At 46.5% G+C, this 21,998-nt stretch overlaps 1 protein-coding gene across 1 annotated transcript in view; it reads right to left on the reverse strand.

The window, feature by feature from the left end:
• The window catches only part of LOC133352494 (ephrin type-A receptor 4-like), a 107,880-nt gene that overhangs the window by 69,784 nt on the left and 16,098 nt on the right, over positions 1-21,998 (reverse strand). The window contains exons 2-3 of the mRNA XM_061568176.1: positions 16,811-16,875; positions 12,589-13,252 (exon numbers count right to left, since the gene is read on the reverse strand). Coding sequence (XP_061424160.1) covers positions 12,589-13,252; positions 16,811-16,875 — 729 coding nt within the window. The remainder of the gene's footprint in view (positions 1-12,588; positions 13,253-16,810; positions 16,876-21,998) is intronic.

Genomic DNA, 21,998 nt, shown 5'->3' on the forward strand with positions numbered 1-21,998 from the left:
TGGTGCAAAAGAAGTTCAACATACGTACCCATTTAACCTCCCAACCCGCCATTTGCGAATAAAATGCTCTTGCAAAGCATCATCATACAAATGTATAATTACAGTTTTTAATAAGAATGATAACGGAGATTAAATCCCACGCTATTTTCGCAAAACACATATACATTTATTTCTGGTAGACCATCACTAATTCTTTCGCGTGCACGTGTCGCTTTGGAAAAAAAAAGTTTAACAATCGTGTTAACGCGCATTTAATTGGCCTGCTCGAAAGGAAAAGCTCAACAAGTTTCCAATAAAGTTGCGCGACACTTTATTCAACGACAGTGAGAACTGCCGGGTGTGGCACACCCATGTCAAAACGAAAAAGAACACTCTGCCAAGATGTAAAAAAAAAACAAATATTCACGCATGTGAAGCGTGCGTTCATTTTTTTTTGTAAAAACTCAAAGTCTCTCGGGTTATGCTTTTAGAGTAGGTTTGGGTTGGGGGGGGGAAGGATTGCCCAAATGGGAGTGAAAACAATAGCGCTTGGGAATGGAATGTGACCATTGTGGGTTCTTGACAGCTCCCTGCTGCCAATGCAGATGAATGGACAGCCAACAAAACACAAGAGAGCGGGGGATTTGCATACGGACAATTGGCTAGCTCGCATTAATGCACGGGGGCCGCGCTTTCTGTGCATCTGTAATCGCCGTGGAACTGGATACGCGGTCCGGTAAAACCAGTTCTGCAACACGGGACCCTCCCCTTCCTGACACGCCAGTGGGGGGCCCTCCCCTCCTCCCCTCCCGCTACCCCCTCGATCCCCCCTCGCACCCCCCCCCCCCTTGTCCAGTTGCCTCCTCGAACAACCCACGCGCTCGCAAAGTTTCACTGCCGTGTAATGCGAGCCGCCAAGGCTGCCCCAACAGATTTTGATTTTTCTCCAATCGTATCCCAATTGCGCTTTTGATGTCATTTCGCCGGCGTTAGGGAACGGTCTGCAGAAGTAGATATCATACAACTACATCTTAAATTGTATGCACACTGTGTAGCAACACTTACAAAAGCCGCCGTTCTATATCAAGCAATATTTGCTGTATGAAAGTCAAACTGATCATTTAAATTCTCATGACGGGAATGCAGTCAAATTACCTGAAAATGACAATTCTTAAAATTTGTACTTTTTTTGGTGCAGTTATTGGTGACTGGATTCAGACCGTCCACTCGCTCACCTTGATTGAGAACCTGGTTTCATCGAAGGCCGCTGTCAGGATGTTTGAACCCAGGATCACAGCTGATGCTCGTTCAGCGCTTTGACATCTGAGACACCCATCCAGCATATCCTGATTTATTTTATTAATTAGCATTCTTCATTTTCCAATGCTTCACGACAGCCAAATACCATTGGTTGCCACCACGCCTAACCATCACTTCTTACGCAGGTTTTTAGCTCTATTTACCGAAAGACCCAAAGAATATAACATACGGACAGACGACATACGGACAGACCGACATACATCCAGCAGCTGTTGCAGTCAACACACAACCGCCAAAGGCTGCTCTCACAGCCGGTCGCGCCAGCTTCAACGCCACCACGCAACCCCCGATGAACCGCCCATTGATGCAACTCCGATGCTCGTCTCGATAAAAGTCTCCTGCCGCATCCTGCCACGAGCATCTTGTCCCTTGCCACAACGGCTTCTCGGCCATGGGAGGAAGCTGCGTGACTTTCCAGACATGCTCTCATCTGAACTTCCACGTGGCTTACGCTGTCCTCGTACGAACTCATTGTAATTTCGGACAATGGCTCGTGTAAAAAAAAAACATGTTTATAATGTTGGACTATTTTTCAAAGTAAATATTTAATCGTTTGGGGGTCTCCATGCTCAAATTAGCGTTACACGGTTCATGATTGCTCTTGATAGCCAGTTGTTGAAATGCCACGTTCTCATGACAGGGGCCAGCCGAGCCATATCATCACAACGATTCGATTAAGCGACGATGTGCTTTCAATCTGCAATCCAGAGGATCGTCGGTTCGATCTGCTGGCCTGGCAGTTGAAACATGGGCGGGCAGTGTGACATTGGGCAAAGCACAGTCAGTCAACCAACAGGTCGTGTGCAATGTGGTGAAGTGTGGGTCTCCTCCCCACCTCTTCCAAGACAACGGATCGCCAAGGAATAGTAGGCCAAGCAACTTGTGCGACCCTATATAGGGGCTCACGATAGCTATTTCTCGTGGAGGCCGTTTCTACAACAGTTGGGTGAGGAATCAAAACTAAAAACATTTTTTTTTTATTCTACCAGACAAGGTCCACTGAGCTATATCTATATTCTTAGGTTGTTTCGGTAAAGTCGCGATCTGCCTATCACCAGTGATAGCTGAACGAAGTGGCTTATCACGTGGAAATGTATCGCAGCCAAACACTCTATAAAAAGCACGTTTCTAAATGTTGTAGAGAAAAAAAAGGCAGTGAACCCTGGAGAAAAATCCAAACCACCATGGGGAGGACATGCCAAACTTTAAATATGCGGGCATCGTCTGGGTCGGGATCGAACCCACGACCTCATGTAAACCAAAAATCAAGTGTCAGGCTGCGCCGTTATCCTCTTTATAACACTGCCAACACGGTAAAGCCCCTTTGAACAAGGGGCAGGCTCTTTTAAACATTAACTTTTATGACATTTCTGTCAAGGTATAAAGCTACCAGTATTGTTGTGACTACGAGCCCGAGTTGACTGTTTAAACGGCTGTTACCGGGTGTATCCCAATTCTGCTGTGATAATCGCACAGGTTGCACGAAGCGTACCTTTAAAGAGAAAAAAAACCCAGTGCTTCATTTCACTAATTTCGGCCATGGCCATTAACCGTCGTCCAAGGAGGGTTGCAGATGGGGCTTCTTTTTTTTATTCTAGAAGTTCCCTTCACAAAGTGGAGCAACACCCCCCCTCCCGCACCAAAAAAAAACAGGAGTTTTTTTTGTTTTGCCACATTGTAAAACACGTCAAAGAATCGCCCCTAACGCGCTCCCGTCTTTCACCACAGCCGGCAGTCCGGGTGGGTGGGGGCAGAAGCGGTGGTCGTTCATGTGAAGTTCGCTTTTAAACGCGGGGGGAGGGGGGGGGGGCTTTTTCACGCCAGGTCAACGCGTTTGCCCGATTGAAACTTTGTCCACACGAGGCCGTGCCACCACCACCACCACCCAACCACTACCACCACCACCCAACCACCACCACCACCACCCAACCACCACCCAACAACCACCACCACCCAACCACCACCACCACCACCCAACCATCACCACCACCACCCAACCATCACCACCATCACCCAACCACCACCACCACCACCCAACCACCACCCAACCACCACCACCACCACCCAACCACCACCACCACCCAACCATCACCACCACCACCCAACCACTACCACCACCCAACCACCACTACCCAACCACCACCACCCAACCACCACCACCACCCAACCACCACCACCCAACCACCACCACCACCCAACCACCACCACCACCACCCAACCATCACCACCATCACCCAACCATCACCACCACCACCCAACCACCACCACCCAACCACCACCACCACCACCACCACCCAACCACCACCACCACCCAACCACCACCACCACCCAACCACCACCACCACCACCACCCAACCACCACCCAACCACCCACCACCCACCACCACCCAACCACCACCACTCTAGGGTTGTCAAATCTAACATCCTTGAGCCCTGCCGGCTCTCTCCAACACCCGGAGGAAGGAAGTTGTGGGCCCCCTCTGGGCGTGAAAAAATAAAAGGCCGCTTGTAATTTCACACTTGCACTGGGGGTGACAAAAGGTGTGAAGATGAGTGTGGACAGTGTGGTGAGAGCCAGGCGAATTATCCTAAATGTGTGTGTAGAGGGGAAGGGGTGGCACATATATTTAGCTGTGTAGTACCGATGAAAATAATTACATTTGTATGAACTATCAGCAAGTTGTTGAATGTATATGATGATTACGCAGTGAAGTATTATTCATATATTTGTTAAGCATGCCTTCATTCTTTCGCCTCTTAAAATCGATTCTTACGCTGGCAATACATGCATCGAGCAGTGTCTGTAAGAATCAATCTCTTTTTTTGATTCTTATCGTCGCATGCACTTGGGTCACGTGACTCCAGCAGCCACGAGAGGCTCCCCATGCAACAGTGGCAATGAGGAAATGATTGTTGTTGAATTAAATTGTAACTTCAAAGTGAGACTACATTGGATCTTTACATGAAGACTTTTCATGCGTAGAATAGTCAAAGCGAAAGTAGCTCCATCCTCAAACGAGCCTTTGGCAGCACTCATCACCGGTGGCATATCAGTACCAACAGAGGAAATTCCACATTCACATGGCAAAAGCCAGTCGACCCATACGCACGATAAAACTCGATACAAAGACTGGTAGCCGCCAAACGGAAAAGTAGACATGTCAATGGCTTGAGCCAGAAATGTATTGAATGAAGCTGTGGAAGCTGACGAGTTAAATGTTCAAGTGCCACACGAGGATGGACTAAGCATCGTTTGACATTTGGCGAATTCTATTCCTTGTGCTCCACGTGAAATAATCTCCCCCAAAATGCAGATCTGGTGCAGAGTCATCAGCAGTGAAGGTCATAAAAGGTGCATTTGTGCCCAGTCGCCAGAAGTGAGAACGGTGCCATTATCTCTTTACGTATGGTAAAACACATTGTTGCTGCTTCAGTGGATATACACAGTGCATGCAAAGTGGAGTGGTGGCATAGCGATTAGGGCACACTTCACTAAGACCCCAACAATCTCGGTTCCATTCCTAGTAATACAATTGGTTGTCTGAACTTGGCCTTGGTCTCCCCTAGGTCTACTCAGCCAAAGTTAGTATCTGGTGTGGTTTGTCAGCGCTGGCCACACAGAGGTGATGTTGCTGGCTCGGACTGCGAGTTGTTCAGGAGCTGCTGCGTTGCAGCGATGGACTGAAACCAATCTGCGTGGAGCTTCGAGTATTAATCCCATTCACATGTGTATGGGGTTATCTTTTACTGGTACTACAGTTTCATCCCACATGATGACAACAGACTCAGTCGTGGAATCAGTCAGCGAGGCTTTTCTAGATAAATCAAGGGCATTGTTGCTATTCTTAGTAATTGAGGTCAAGCAGTGGAGCATTGCTTCGTGCACTCCACCTATGAATCCAGCGACTTGAGTTTGATTCCCCACCATGGGGCTAACATTGGTTTAATCTAAACTGGTCCCGAGCCCCCCATTCACCAAATGGCAGGGACCAGTATGGTGAAGTATGGTCAATCAACCCCCAAGAAACAGCATGGCATGGGCAGGGATCCAATCATTATATAACATAGAGTTGCAAATGATACGTTTAATTCGTTTTAGTCATTATTTAGATACAGGAAGTTTGGGCAAGGGCGAAACTGGCCAAATCACCGACTGGTATAAAATAACAGCGTTTGAAAATATTAACTGAGAGCGACAGTTTACTTTGTGTGTAGGGCTACGACTTGGACGTTGTGTGTGTGCACACACATACTTGTACGAATTATTTGCAGTAGTGGTGGAGTTGGTAACAGGTTGTGTTGCGATATCAGCGGGGTTTATTTAGTGACATTGTGAGCTGGTACTTGCACGCGCTAAAGTGTGAACACTCTGGCGAGAGAGACAAAGGTGGTCGGGAATATGTCACTGTGATGTATTGGACATCATTGATTAAAAAAAAAAGTTCAAACAGCACTAAACGCAAGCCATCCAACCAGCCAGGAAATTCGTAACCATGTCCAAATGCGATGAATAACACTGCTGAAAGTAGGAGAGGCAACACTGGCAGCTGATATTTCAAACGCTCGTTCATGGAATTGGCCAAACATTCCGACGCAAGACACTCCTGGCAGAGTCTGGAGACACAGTGAGGCTTTCCTGGCTAAATTGAAAGCGTTATTATTTTAACTCGGACACGACTACTTCTGGCAAGCGTGGAAGAGTCTTCCAAACTGCCTTCTGTAGGGGCTTTCAAGAGCTTCCTCTTAGAAGACCCCCTTCTTAGGTTTTTTCGGTCAAGTCACGTAGGTAAAACATTTAAATTAATAAAAGTAAAATAAAACTAAAATGAAAATCACGACGTTTCGGAGGCAACACAAGCTTCCGTCTTCAGGTGGAACCGTCACAGCACGATAGCTGTATCAAGTGAGAGAAATTCCAAGAAAATAGTCCTTGTATATATACTGGTTGAGGGTGGGAGGAGCCAAGGTAGGCCCTGAATATTATTTTTGTGACTTTACCAAAAACACCTAAGAATATGAATCCTTGCAGTCACGAAAGCTTCAAATCTAGAATTAAGACCCCTTTCTGCCAGCAGGAACACAAACAAGCAAACGCAGGGCTGGACATTTTACCTCATTATACTTTAAACTATCTTTTAAACAAATGGTTGATTAAAAACAAAACAAATATGAATCGGTCAAATTGCATTGCCGCTTAAACATACAGTGGGTTATGCATATCTCTCTAGTTGTGGCCCCTTGAGAAGTGATGTAAATTGCTTTTAGCTAATTTAGCGGCCCACTACCGCCACTGGTTAATGTTTGTTGATTTTACTTCAACAACCCTCCAGGTGATGATGGGCTGAGTCTACCCTCGACTGGATTTGAGCTTGCGACCTTGAGTTAGCGAATGTGACGCTTTAATCAACAGCACACAGTATAGAGCTCCATCCACTACGAATTTTGTATGGACTAAATATTACAATTCATCCCAAGTTACTAATCCCCCTCCCAACCCCTTCCCCATATCCGAGCTGTTCCCTCAGTACACATCCTTGGAAGTGCACTTTGTCGTCACCCAACACACTCTCACTGCAATTAGTGCCTCCGTAAATATCTGGCACTCGTAGGCATTAGGTTTGTATGGTAAACAAAACCTGGTTCACTCTACATTCCATGCTGCAGCCAAAGGTATGGCACCTCCCGGGTACATATGCCCACCTCTCATTGTGGCTGTTTGCATCTCTGGGCAGCATGCTTCAACTGTACATACGTATGTATGTTAAACTTATTCTGCATCATACGTAGCCAACCACGCTAATCGGACACCCACAGACTGCTGAAAAATCAGCAGAAAGTTTCTGCTGATTTTACGTTCAACTTGACATTTTGTACCCGCTCCCCCCCAAACCTTGACCCCGTCACCCCCGGTCGCAATGGCGCTCACCTCTTCGTGCCTGGCCAAGCTGCCTCTCCCCACGTGTCCCCTCGTTACCCCTCTCTCTAGCCATCTTCACCGCCACAATCCCAATAGTACCCCTGACCCCCTAAGCCTTACCCCATTCACTCTGGCAGCCGCGCCACGGCGGCGGGATGTTAACTGCCTCGCCTGGTATACCGGAGATCGTGAGTCAACCTAAAAGTAGACCAGGCCTCGTACATGTCCACGCAACCAATTACCGCTGGTGCAGCATTCGGTGACAAACGCTCCATCGCTGCAAAGCATGAGAAGCAACAAGCGAGCGCATCCCCCCCATCCGCCCGTGTGATATTCGCACTGCATTTCCCCATTCGGCATTCTTGCGGCACAGCGACACTTCCGGCAGCAGGTCAACGCGAATGCCCCGCGCCGTCATCGCCGGGGCTCACGGTCGACATTGGCCTTGGTCGCCCCAGCGCTATAAATAGCTTCGCGACAAAAAACAAAAGCGGCGGCCTCGTTGCTCCATAGGGCCTTCAGACGCGGGACATTAATCAAGGTGCGGCGGCGGTTGTAGGTTGGTCTCTGTATTAACAAGTGGATCTGGGGTACGTGGAGAGCTCCGGGAATGCGGGCGGGGAGGGGTCTGAGTTAGTGCACCAGAGGAGCATCTTTCCCACCCCCGTCCATCTTCAGACACGAACACAGATCGATGGCCAATCACTGGCCAAGGCAGGCGGAGGCAACAGGAATGACGGATCGTCGGCAATCTCGGCGCGATTGAAACGCGGGCACCGTCAATGCCACCCCGAATGGCGCGATATATCTAGGACTTGACGCTGTGAGAACCAAAAAATACCACGGGCCGGGAACACAGACTTCTTATACAACAATTAGGACCTGTGTATGTATGTTGAACTTCTTTTGTGCTGTACGTAGCCAACCGTGCTAATCGGAGGTGCGATCTGCGCACGTGGATGCTGCTGCAGCTGCGGTGTAATGGTTCATATACTGGAATTTGTAGGATTCGGTTCGAATCCAAAGAAATGTAAAAAATATATATTTTTTATTAACTTCCCGCCTCTGGCCAGCCAGCAGTATAAATGGATACGTGCCAGTTAGTTTAACGGCAGGTTGCTTGTGAAGACGTCTAGTCGAGCGTGGAAGAGTAGACCAGATATCCTCAAAATGGGGCCCACTAGAGGTACCTCGAGTGGTGGCACTTCGGCCAGCAGTGCAGTGAGCGAGCAGTTGTGGGGCTGCTCCCGCTAGGTGCCGTGACTTGGCTTAGCGGTAGCGCATTCACCGCTTGTTGCAGAGGTTGACGGTTCGAATCCAGCCGCTGCCTTGGTTAACACTGAGGCGCCATGGTGGTGTGATGTTAAATACCTCACCTGGTATACAGAAGGTCGTAGGTTCGATCCCGATTCCTGATAGCTGTATATTTTGAGTTTGCATGTTCTCTCCGTGGTCGTGTGGATTTTTCTCCGGATTTTCGGTTTTTACCTCCACATTTAGAAACGTGCTTTTAGAGTATGTGGCTGCTATAAATATCCACATGATAAGCTACTTCGTTGAGCTATCATTTGTGGCCAGGTCGCTTCTGAACAAAATAGCTACATAGCTCAGAGGGGCTTGCTGGTAAAATAAAAGCCAAACGTTTAGTTTTTGTTTAAATACTGCGTGCGTAATAACCATCATACACACCGTCTGCTTCACATTGAACATTAAAGATTCCCTGACGTCGTTCACAAGAGTAGGTCATTGTGTGCTGGCGTCACGATACAAATGAACCAAATTCGAAGACTTATTTCACAAATTCTTCAATTGGGATAATGCATAGCAATCATCGCCCCGTACTGGCAGAGTAATGCCCCGTTACGCTCGTGCAAATTGAGACTACCCTGGTCTCGTGAGTTCTCATCTGGTTCATCAAAATAAAGGTTGACAATCCAAATTGAGTTGTTTTTTTCAATGCGAGCATATACATTATCATAATCGTTATTCAAACTGGAGGAATCCTATGAGCGATGGAGCTCTTTTTTACAGATGTCCAGTAGGACAACAAAGACATGGAAGCTAACAAAAAAAAACACTTAAATAGGCCGCTAACAATCCGAGCAGGAAAGGCCGAGAGATTCCTTTTTGGAATCTCTCGGCCTTTCCTGCTCGGATTGTTAGCGGCCTATTTAAGTGTTTTTTTTTGTTAGCTTCCAAAAAGGAATCTCTGATAAATTAATTGGCCGAACAGGAAAGCGAGCAAGTGCCGTTCTGCATCAGGGCACACCGCCGGCTTTAGCTCCCGAACACAGCGGCAATTCAGTCTTCGTGACACAAACTTTAAAAACAAACCCCAGGCAGCGACTGCAGTTTCCTGCTGTGGGAGCGCGTCCTGTAAGCGATGGCGGTCGTTGTTCAAGTGTCCCTGCGAGGAGCATACAGCTGTTGAAGTTTGTAAACTAATTGAAAAGTTTAGTGTCTTGTTAATTTGGCGAAACATTAGGAGGAGAGTACATTTTGAGCAGTGCGTTTATATATAAAGAGTATTAAAGAAATGTGAATTTAAATTTGGATGTTTGGGATGATGAATTATCGAAACTCTAATTTTGAAAATTATCTCCATGCATTTTCATAGAATTATGGTGTGTATATTCCATTTACCTGCTATAGTAATACAATTGAATATTTTTTATTAATTAACTTTGTAAATTATGTGGTTTGTATTAATTTTATTCTGTCGATGGTGAGCACAATGGTGAGCACAACGCAACTTACACTCTAGAGCTTATGGCTTAAATTATATCATCCGGCAGGGCTGTTAACTCGCCTCCTCCACCTCTGTCCACCCAGCAGTATAAGTGGGAACACCACCACAGCCGACTGGCAGGTTCTGTGTGGTGGGGTAAAGTGTGGGCACACTCCCGTCCCATACAGCGGTGGAATTAAGAATCTTTGTTTTAGTTGACAATGTTGCGATGGCAAACACTTGTGTCGAACTAAATAAATGTTAATTCCAGATTTGAAGCTTTTGTGACTGCAAGGATTCATACTCTTAGTTCTTTCGGTAAAGTCACGTAGGTAAAAAATGAAATTAAAATTAATAAAAATAAAACAATAAAAATCACGACGTTTCGGAGGCAACACAAGTCTCCGTCATCAGGTGGGACCGTCACAGCCAGATTTGCTGCATCAAGTGAGGGAGGGATTGAATTGCCTCCGAAACGTCGTGATTTTTTTTATTGTTTTATTTTTATAAATTTTTATTTCATTTTTTACCTACGTGACTTTTACCGAAAGTACTAACAGTATAAATAAATGTTGTTTTGTTATTGAACTGCTATGCTTCAGGAGGGGAAACAACTAAAATAAGCCCTGTGATCACTCAGTAGGGCAAAGCTTTAGAGATTGGCAAGGCATTGCTTTTTAAAGGTTAAATGGAGAGACGCACAATGAAGTTGGTTGTCTGCTCGAGCAACGATGCCAACGGACCGGAAATAAAATGAGAAAGTCAATTTATTTTGGCCGAGCACGTGTGATGGTTAAAGTTGATATCGCGCGTCGCGGCGCACACGATGCGAGAAAAGTTCACTTCTCCTACAAATGGTTAGGAGGGCATTTGCTTTGGATACACACAGCTCACGGGCGCGCGTCAGCCAATGATGTTGGCCTAAGATGAGCTGTGCATGGCGTGTCTTCGCCTGATAAAATTATTCTAAAAACACATTTGGAACACGATTGTGGGATAAAAAAAAGTATGTTTTTATGCACTCGCATGCAATGTCATTGAGCCGAATGGATCCTGTGTAACAAGTAGCACAAGGTCAAATGATTAAAAAGGAGTAAGTGTGGGAGTCTTTTGTTGCCAGTATCAAGATGATAATAAAAATACTATGCTGCAGACTTCCTGGCAATAATACCGGAGGTTCAAACTAGATTCGAAAAATGTAGCAATATTTGGAAGAACGTAATCAGCCAAGTGCGGTGTTCACTGTTTTGTTGGCCGACTCTCTGTGTTGTATTGCATTACTTTTCCAAGTTTCCTATGTTTGTTTTCTCATACATTTGTACCTGATGATGGTTGCTTGTGTTGCAATCGAAACGTCGTATTCTATTATAATTGTATTTATTTATTTCTACGTGACTTTACCGAAATAACCAAAGAGTACATCTATTGTTAGGCATCAAGTCTGCATTGACCACGCGTGCTCGCGGTTAAAACATGCAAGCAAACATGCTTTGACAATGTACACATTGCTCTTGAACATGATTGTCTCGTCATTACATATATCATAAAAAAAAAGTTTTCACAGAGTGGAAAGGCAACTGACACATACTCTGCCCAACTTCAACTCCCCCAGGGTGCAGTGCGAGGGCTGCCACACCGCCTGCGAGGAGGGGTGTTGTCACGTGTTGTGTATTGTGGGGGGGGGGGGGGGGGGCACGTCAGGGGCGGCACTAAATGCCGCCATTGGCCTGCGGGCCTTGCAATGAAAAACACTGGTCTCGTGGTGAACGCACTGCGCTATCAACACGTCCACCTCGACTTTGATTCACGGCTAGCGATATCTGAATCTACCCTCGGTGCCCCATTACCAACCCGCACTGAGCCAACCTGGTGGAGTACGGTCAAACAAACCCCTGCGACCAAACGCGGCGTGGCGTGAGCCTTCGTCTTGCAGTGGATTGCCAGTGAGCTGTCCATCATTATTGCTTCACCTACAATATCATTATTTTTAAGCTTAACTGACAAATTGTCTTGTCAACGTTTGCGACCGCGTGACGCTGTTGGAGCAGAACAGCTCCTTCGCACCATTGCCATGGAGCGGCAACCAACATAACAAAAATAACCCTTTTTTCAGTAAAAAAAACCTAAATATTTCAAGAGCAGCAATGCATGTGAATAGGTGGTCCTTAATAGATAACGTCATGAAACAAGTCCTTGAAGAGCTGCACGTGGCTGCGTATCCGCAGGCTGGCGACCCCTGGCCATGGCCAAGCACCGAGCCATCGAACAAAGACGGTGATCGCATCACGCGCTTTCAGGTGCAGTTCTATGACCGTCTCTATCGCTCTTCCTACCGATGTCAGGAATCCACTGGAGCCATGGACTTTCAGCGTGGGTTGAACGCTCATTCCTTTCGAACCGATAGGCACGATTGTCAACGTGCGGCGCGAAAGAAGTCCAACAGACACAAACGTGCACCGTGCAACGCAACTACTACTTATCCCACCTCGTTTTGTGAAACTGGCTTTCGGGTAACGACACGCACACACATGCGCAATTACATGCGTACACCCGGCAACGAGACAAATCCGCGGACTTACCATCAGACCGGACCGTGCGTCGCGTTCCCAACCCCCCCCCAGCCCCCACCCGTGCCCTCTCTCACCTTGGCACCCCTCCTCCGCCTGCTCGTAGCCGGGGCCGCAGACGCACCTCCCGATGGGCACGAGCCACTCGCCGTCGACGCTGCAGAACATGCGCGGCGCCTCCTTCTCGACCGAGTTGTCGACGCACGCCCCGCGCACCTCGACGAGCGAGGACGAGTCGGCGCCCGTCACCGTGTCGGGGAAGACGGCCAGGCCGCGCACGGTGCGCGGGCAGCGCTTGTAGTAGACGCGCACGGAGACGAGCGCGATGCACGCGCCCACGTCCTGGAAGGCCAGGTGGAAGCCCTTCTTGGCGAGGGGGCCCACGTCGCGCACCTCCGTGTTCAGCTTCATGATGCGGCCGCCCAGGTCGATCTCGGTGAAGCTCTCGTCGGCCGCGATGGTGTCCACCTTCACGTACTGGCTCTCGTGGATGCCGGACACGCGCTCGCTGTCCGACTCGTGGTAGTAGACGTTGAAGGTCTCCTTGCACGTGCCCGGTATGCCCGGGATGCTGTTGCAGTCGCGCAGCGTGAACTTGAGCTCGAGGAAGACGCGCTGGGCGCCGCCGCGCGTGATCCAGTTAGTCCGCAGCCAGTTGTTCTGGTTGGGCTTCATCACGTGGCAGACTTGGTACGTCCGAATGGGCGTGTAGAACTCATCGTACCCGCTTATTTCTTCCCACTGTGTTTGTAGGGGCGGGGCGACAGAGGAGGTTGGTGGGTGGAGCGGGGGGGGGTGGAGAGTGGCGATATTTTTGTTAGTGAAATTTGAAGATCGGGAGTTTAAAGTCTCATGATCAGAATCAGAATCGTTATTTATAGCTAGGGGAAAACTGATGAGCTATGAATATATTTTTTTTCACAAGTGTCCAGTCGGCAGCGGGTCAGATTATCGGGTCGATTCAGCTCCTTGTCACCCCAGGATTCACATTGCGAGCACCACTTTGTAAGGAATCGACAGGCGGTTGCTCTATGACATCTTGACCCCTGCCATAGGAATGTGCAATTTCCACCAATGGCTACGAAAGGTAAATGAGATGAGCACCTCCAAATGCTCAATCGAGCATTATGGCACTCTGACTTTTAATTCAATCCTTTGGCCTCTATGTACAGTACTTTTATATAAGATTCACAATTGGATACCTCAGCATCATGCAATTTAAGTCGCCACACGACAAAATATATAGATCCATCAATCGATGTATTATTTCATGGTCATCGTGGCACAGATTGAATGTTGTCCTTCGTCACACCTCCGATTAGCACGATTAGCTTACGGAGGGTTCGAAATAAGCTGAACGTGAGCACGTACAAACGAGACCGTAGATTAGAGACCATTTTTGGTGACTCGAGTACCAATGTAGAATCGAGGGTTGACTGACCTCGACATTTTGGAACCCTATGAGTTCCACTGCTGCCCAAGGACATAGGAGAGACAGTTACTTCCATTCGATCAGATTGCCGGCCTGCCATACAAAAATAATGTACATGCCCAGGCTACAACTGCACAATAGATCACATTCAGGAAACACAAAATGGAGATTGTTTCGTGTCTTGGAAGATCAATGAGACGCTAAGTTGATAGGCAGACGGACTGCGCTACGTTGTGTTTCATTTCTATGCGTTTCAACCTAGCCCTACATGTATTTGTCCAAGTGGAAATAATACAAATGATAATTGAACAGTCAATTGATGTAAATTAAAAGCACATGGAGATGTGCCCACATTTTAAAGGACAGCGGCCCGTTTTAGCCACAAAAAATGCATTATGTTACGGCCAAGACTAACGTTACTGTGGTGTAATTGCACATTTTTAGGCACGCCTTTCATTGCCAAACTCGGCTCTAATTAAAACATCGCAAAGGCTCTTACAATGTTGTGGGTTTAAAACTCAATCAGTTTGAAAAATGTCAATTCACCCTGCTGTCTGGCTGTGCTACACGTGTGCAACTTTTAACTCTAAAAGCGCTTTGCTATGTCATCAAATTTAAACCGTGATTTCGCGCCATTCAAATTGCCATGCTGATTGGCTGCTCAATGTGAAATGCATGTTACAGGGACTCCCTTACTTACGAACGAAGTCGATTTGTTCGTAAGTCCAACTTTACTCCTGTCGATTCGAAACATGGTGTACGGGCATGTACACGAAACACGGGGAAATGGCTTTAAATTTGTGTAATCTCCTGTAGACGTAGATGCCACCGTTTCTTCATGTTCTAGAGAAGTAGATGCCACCACCGACATGTATTGTGCAGCGGTTGAACTTCTGACTCTCGTTCTGAACAGGCGACTGGACATACGGACAGGTTTGTTCGTATGTCTGAAAGTTCGTAACTCGAATGTTCGTAAGTAGAGGAGTTCCTGTATTCACATAAATTGCAAATGGAAGCGCTATTTGGTTTAGTTTTTGCATGCGAAAACGCGTACTATATATTCACATATCAAGGGCGATTGATCACGCTTCGTTCTAGGGATGGGAAATTAACAGTGCACATACAAACTCACCCTGTATTATGTCTTCTGTAAAAAACAAAAAACGATAATAGCAATATTGTAAATTTTTTCCGGGAAAAAAAGGCTCACAGCATCTTCCCCGGATATGGTTTGGCACCACAGACCTGCCCAACTGAATGTTGTTTGTGGCCGAAAACCGGAGTGGCCGGAGAAAACCCACAGTTACGAGGTGATGCCACTCAGCACCGCCATCTCCTGACCACCCCTGGCATCCCCGTGCCAACAAAACACCTGGTGGTGGCACCTGGTGGTCACTCATCCAACGACCGACCAGGCTCAATGCTGCTTAGCTTTTTAGGCAACGATCACAATTATTCCGACACTCAATAGTCGCAACAAATTAAACATTATTTTAATGTTTGGCTGAAAATCTGATGATCTCCTGGTGATTGCTGGCATGTTGTATGAGGGGATGTTTTTACACGATTGCAAGTACTCTTTTAGGACTAAGTTGACCTCGTGGAGGGTCAGTAAACGTTCCAAAACCGGTGTACATGGCCGGAAATCAATCCCAAGTTGTGATAAGCACTACACCACCACTCAATACTAAATCTAATAAGGTGAAGAACCCCCATATAGCTTAAACATGATGTTGGAGTAAGTGCTGTTGGTGAGCACCTATAAGGCCGGGACGACGCACGTGGAGTTGGGGTGGTCAGGACCACTGCCTGGCCACCTTCGGCTCCCCATTTCAGATATTTACACACAGCACCAGGTACTTATCTAAGCTTGAGTTGACCGAGGTTAATGCCCAGGACGAGTTCAATTGATCTCGACTTATACACGCCTTGGCTATTAATCAAAATCAAGACGCTGTGTTTGTAGCGCGGCGCAATAACCACTACAGCCACCACTCAATACGACAACGACGCACTCACAGAAACAATGACAAAGATCCCCCCCCCCCCCCCCGTATGACCTGAACAGACTGTCCTGTTAGCCAGCAGCTACGAAGGCAAGTACGGCGCACGAGGAGTTCGGTGGCCAGCACAACGCCCGGCCGCCTTTGTCTCCCTAGTGGCTATGATTACACCACACCAGTTACTCATTCGAGGCTGAGTCGACCTAGGGGAGGCTCAGGACCGGTTCAGATAATCCGCCGCTGGTGTTGGTGGCCGTGAGCAGGAATCAAACTCAGCTCGTCGCTCGCTGGGTTCGTAGCGCAGCGCAGCGCTAACCGCTGCACTGCCGCTCCCCACAGACAAAAATAAAGAACAAAAAAACAAAGAACCCCCGTATAGCCTTTAACAGACTGTTGGGGCAAGTGCTGTTAGCGAGCACCTATGAAGGCCGGAACGGTACACGAGGGGGTGGTTGGCCAGCACCACGCCCGACCGCCTTTGTCTCCCTAATGGCAATGCTTACACACTGCACCAGGTACTTATTTTAGGCTGAGTAGACCTAGGGGAGGCCCGGGACCAGTTCAGATAATCGTCACTTGTGTTGGCCGTGAGTGGGAATCGAACTCGTGTCGCCGGGTTCATAGCGCAGCGCGCTAACCGCTGCACAAAACACACACGCTCACACAGGCAGAAGAAATAAATTTTAATTTTTATTTATTTAATTTTTTACCTATGTGACTTTACCGAAAGAACTAAGAGTATGAATCCTTGCAGTCACGAAAGCTTCAAATCTAGAATCAGAAGAAATAACATTTGAGCCAAAAAAAAAAAGCCTGCACTCATACAGTAACAATATCCGTAGGTGGTCCTTTTTTTTCCCTTACCCCTTCAGGCGGCGAGGCAATCCAGCCAAGTTCCTCCTGCGCGGTCTTCGAGTCGAGGATGTTTACTGCAGGAGACAAAGCACAACATTCAGCCCCGAACACCTGGACACAACGTGAGGATGTTGCAGAGCGCGAGAGGCGTGCGAGGGGAACGTCGCTCACACGTCGGGTTAAGACCGAGCGTGAGTTTGGCGAGACACATCAAGTCAAACACAAAGAGAGTCACGTGGGTTTTTTTTTTGGTGAAGTGTGCGAGTGAACCCTGCACCAGCAATGGCACAATGCCATGCATTTTCCTAAACTCTACTCATAGTAAACTAAGCTAGTAGGGTCGTCTGTCAGAGAATACTAATGGGAAATGTTGTAGTATCACTGAAATAGTATTCTCTGGATTATAAGAGCCCTCCCCCCCCCCCCTCCGTATTTAAAATTTCTTATTTTCAGGAGCATTTTATACTCGAGAGAATACGGTGTTAAAAAAAAACAGTAGTTCACGTAAAACAAACGATTATTTAATAATGAGGCTAAAATGTGAAGTATTGTCTTTTCCCATCATTGCACAGAAAGCATGTTTTTTATCTCACTAAACCAGTTATATGTTTACAGGCACATTCGACTCAAAACAAACTCTCTCTGTAACTACCGTGGATGGGCCCTACCAGGCTCCAGGAGACACTTGAAATTCCAATAAGGCCCCGTGGATGTTGTTGAAATCGTATAGGGATTTTTTTTGCTCGTAATGGAAGAGGCTAGAACTTTTCACCCAGAGGTCAGCTGCCTGTGGGAGTCGCTGGCAGCGATCCAGAGGGCCAACTGAGCGCACATGCTCACTGCACATGTCAGCGAACCAGCCAGCCAGCAGCTTAGCCAGCTTGTCAATGGGGAAGGGGTGCTGACAAGCTATCCGTCAATAACAATAACACTAATTAGAATGTTACAGTGGTAATTCATTAGAATGCATCCGGAGCGGCGTGTGCTTGCCTTGACTAAAATGTAGAGCCTCAATATCAAAACACACAATAAGTGTTTTTTTTTATATATAAGGAATTATGGGAGCGTGAGTGTTGGTAGCAGCTTTTGGAAGCCTTCATCCACCAGTGGATTGAGCATTGCTGATTATAATAATAATGAACACAATTCATAGCGTGCGTATATTTCATGAATTAGACTCATTGTTCGAACGAGAACGTGGAGGCTGAGAAACTAAATATGTGAGAGCCTGGACAGGTGAGAACTTGAACCAAGTGAAAGACTGAACCAGGTGAGAGCCTGAACAGGTGAAAGACTGAACATGTGAGAGATGGATTGGATGTGAGCGTGGACAGGTAAAAGCCTCATCCAGGTGAGAGACTGGTTCAGGCTCTCAGCTGTTCAGGCATAAGGGGAGGTTGAATTATTACATGCTTCATAACCAACATGTGTTCGTTTGCTTATTCACCAATTCAAATTGATTCTCATGGTTGTCATACACACATACAATGAGATCAGATGCAATTATTTCAAATTTAGTCTCTGTGCTATGTCTAATTGGTTTGTGGATGCCTTGCATGGAAAAGTAATAATCAAACGTGGGTTTTCAACCTACATCACGACAGCCTACATAATTGCGCTGAATCTGTATTGTTACCAGTGTACCAAAATTTGCCATCTGCTGAAATGTGGATGTTCAAGATCCCATGGCACCCTGTGTGTGTGCCGATGCCACAGCCCAATGCACCCAACCTGACAACGCAATACAAGTGTGAGCAGATAGTGTTGCGCTGGCAATGTAGAGTGTGTGTTTGACAACAGGTGACAGTTCTATTTGGTGATAACATGTTTGTTTACGATACCCACACAGACACGGCCTAAATAGTTGCACAGTGTCATCTGATTTTATCCCTGGTCTCCAAATAATCACAGCTCCATTTTACACGTGTCCTTTCATCATCAAGCACTCATGGCTGTATAAGCGCAGTTAAACAGCGTGTGATGCATTTGCCGATACCTGAACTGGATTATAATTTGAGGCCAAGTCACCCTAGAGGAGACCCAGGTCAGCCTCAGATATCATGTATCACATTTGATCTGTGACTGAGAATAAAAACTTGATCAGAAGGTTAACGATTTTTTTTTAACCAGATAAGGCCCGCTGAGCAACACAGCTCTTTTTCAGAATCGACCTGTCAACGAATGATAGCTCAATGAAGTGGCTTATAACGTGGACATTTGTAGCAGCCGAATCCTCTAAATGGATGTTTCTAAAATGTGGAGGGAAAAACCGGAGGACCCAGAGAAAAATCCACGCGAACATGGGGAGAGAGACATGAAAACTCCAAATATACAGGCGTCAGGGTTAGGGTCGAACCCACGACCTCCTGTATACCAGACGAGGTAGTTAACATTGTGCCACCGTGGCGCCCCGGATGAGGTTAACTCATTATCAATACCATGAGACCCTGGAACCAGGCCATGCTCAACTGAGCTCGCACCTCGACTGTGGACTGCCCGAGCAGGAATGTCACATCCCCAGTTACACAGGGGATCGGTTACAAGTGGGAGATTATCAGTTTGTTCGGAACCTTTGATGTGGACGATGCGCTTCAAATTCGGGCCCTAGAGCAAAGACAACAGTTATTCTAACAAGATTCGCAGGGTTAGTATTGTACAAGGTGGTCCAGATGTATTGTGGCCGTCAATTAATTGACGCCTGCCATTTTTTCCTTTGCATATCCGTTTCTGTTTTAAATAACCTTACCTAAAAAAAAGATATCCACAACTCAATCTCCCGAGTGGTCAAGCTCGTACACCGCACGAGATTATAATTTGAGGCCAAGTCACCCTAGGCGAGATCCAGGTCAGCTTCAGATCACACGTATCACATGTGATCTGTTCCCAAGAATAAACAAAAACTTCATCACACGGTTAGCTCATCATGAACACCACAAGACCCCGGATCTCTCCCATCAAAATGAGGCCTTACTCAATGCTGTATGGCGAAAGCCACTCGTTTACTGTGGCCGACAGCCTGACTCACAGATGGACACCTCAAGTACATTACAATGCAGATTACAGTAGAGCTTTTTTTTAATAATCCTACGGGGTACGCTTAGAGCGACTGTGTGGGTGTAACATAGAACCCTGCAACTGACGGATGCAGCCAGAGAACTTATTCTATTTTTTTTTCGTAATCTGCATCAATCGGGGGGCTTACTGGTCCCAGCCCAACACTAAAGGCCAATTCTCCACGCTTATTTAACGCCGCTGCCAGCAACAGACCCCCTTGTTATGCATGCAGTGGATGTACCGGCGTGTATGTGTATTCCATATATGAAGAAGAAGAAAAAAAAATAAGGGCGCCATCTGGGAAACGTTGATGAAAAGTAAGGGATTATAACTGGCAGTGCTGTCATTGCTATGGTTTTGCACATTCAAAACACGGCCGTGTGCTTTGACCTGCAGTAAGGCTCGATGACATGGCCTTTCATGAGTCGTTATTATTCGTAGTACTTTTGATAAAGGGGCCGCGTGGGTTTCAAGCGAGGTGGACGATGGTCGTCTTTGAAATTCCGAAATGCAAGAGCGGGTTGGGAAGCGATCGTCTCGCTGAGAGCTCTTGCGTTTCTCAACCCACGATTATGGGAGTTTTTTTTTCCCTCCGCTGGTGAGGGATTTCCCTTTGCCGCTTAGGTGTCTCGTGTCTGCAGAAAAACTATCACTTTAAAGAACTCGAAGAAAGCCCACTTGGCTCAGGGGTTTTTTTTGTGTGTGAACGGCACTACAATTCCAGTGACATGGATCTACTTCCCAGACAGGGTTCGTCATCAGTGAAATGTGGTATCTGAATCCGTGTTGGGCCTCCCCTAGGTTGGCTTAGCCATGAATGCTTACCTGGTGTGTGATGTGTAAACGCCCTCACTGCGTAGTTCACCACACTGCTCTGTTATGTTTCATGTCGGCCCGAGTGTGTACTCACTAACAGTGCCATGTCCTATGAGCTGTATGGCTACAATTGCATTTTGGCAAGACTGTTTCATTATCAATACCACTATTAATATATTTTTAAGCTTCTAAGCTATTTGTTGCGTGTGTGCATGTGTGAAAGTGTCTACTCCTAAAGGAGTGAGTGAATATTAAAATAAATATTTATTTAAACAAGAAAGGAAAAAATATACATGGAGTTAACCAACTTAATATTTAAGGCAGTTTGTAAAGTAGCATGTATTCTTCAGTAAACAATTGGTCTCTGCACCACCTGATGTTTTCCTGTGGATGGTTTTCTCAGCGTATACAAATTGTTAAAATAAGTAAATAAATGTAAATGAAACGTACCGTTATTATTTATTTATTTATTTGTTTATTTTAAAATTAAAGGGTATCCCTTCTCAAATGCTAATTGGGGCAGCGCTCATCACTGCCATCGGGGTGAAGTATATACAGACGAGTTAGACAATATTTGCAGGTTAATTATATAAATAAAAACATTTGTTTAGTTTAATGATGAAGTTAAAACTGTTAAGAAAAAAAACTGAAGTGGGCTTGGGCAGGACGCGTCGCTCGACTGAAATTGTGAACATTCTACATTCATATGGCAGGTACAAGTCCATCCACAGAACAAAGAAGTACTTGTTTTATTAACCCAAAATGGAAAATGCTCACGTAAGGCAATATATCAATTTCCTGCAATGGGCTTCACCGTACAAACCTTTGAAGGGGCTCAAATATCCTTGAACTTTATTGCAGAGAACTATGCCAGCCACGCCATGGGCACAGTAAAACGCAGCGTGTAGGTTATAGTCTCGTAAATGTATCTGTGAACTCAGTGTGATGGGTTTTTTTTCGTTTCCACCCCATGTGTATACGAGCGTCGTACGTCACATAGCGTGCTAAATCTCCATAGGTCATGCGGCATGTGTTTAGCAATCATCGGGCAGGTGCAGTGTGTAATGACATTACATTTTGTATTCGAGCGAAGAAGCCTAGTTCCCGTGCTGGGTAGCAAGAACTCGAGCTTGCGAAACAATGCCCTGAGCTTAGTAAAGCGTGTCAGCTGTTCACCCCCCTGTTCCTTAGCCTTGTTTATAGAATATGGGATGATCATGGGTTTTCACACAAACATGCTATTGCAAAATGCTACCGTTCAATTTATTTTTGTATTCAGACATTTAGACGTAAAAAAAGATGACGCCTCAAACTTGTGTTATTAATT

This window comes from Lethenteron reissneri, chromosome 40, assembly GCF_015708825.2.
Source record: "Lethenteron reissneri isolate LAM-NWPU_2019-01 chromosome 40, ASM1570882v1, whole genome shotgun sequence".
Classification (NCBI taxonomy): domain Eukaryota; kingdom Metazoa; phylum Chordata; class Hyperoartia; order Petromyzontiformes; family Petromyzontidae; genus Lethenteron; species Lethenteron reissneri.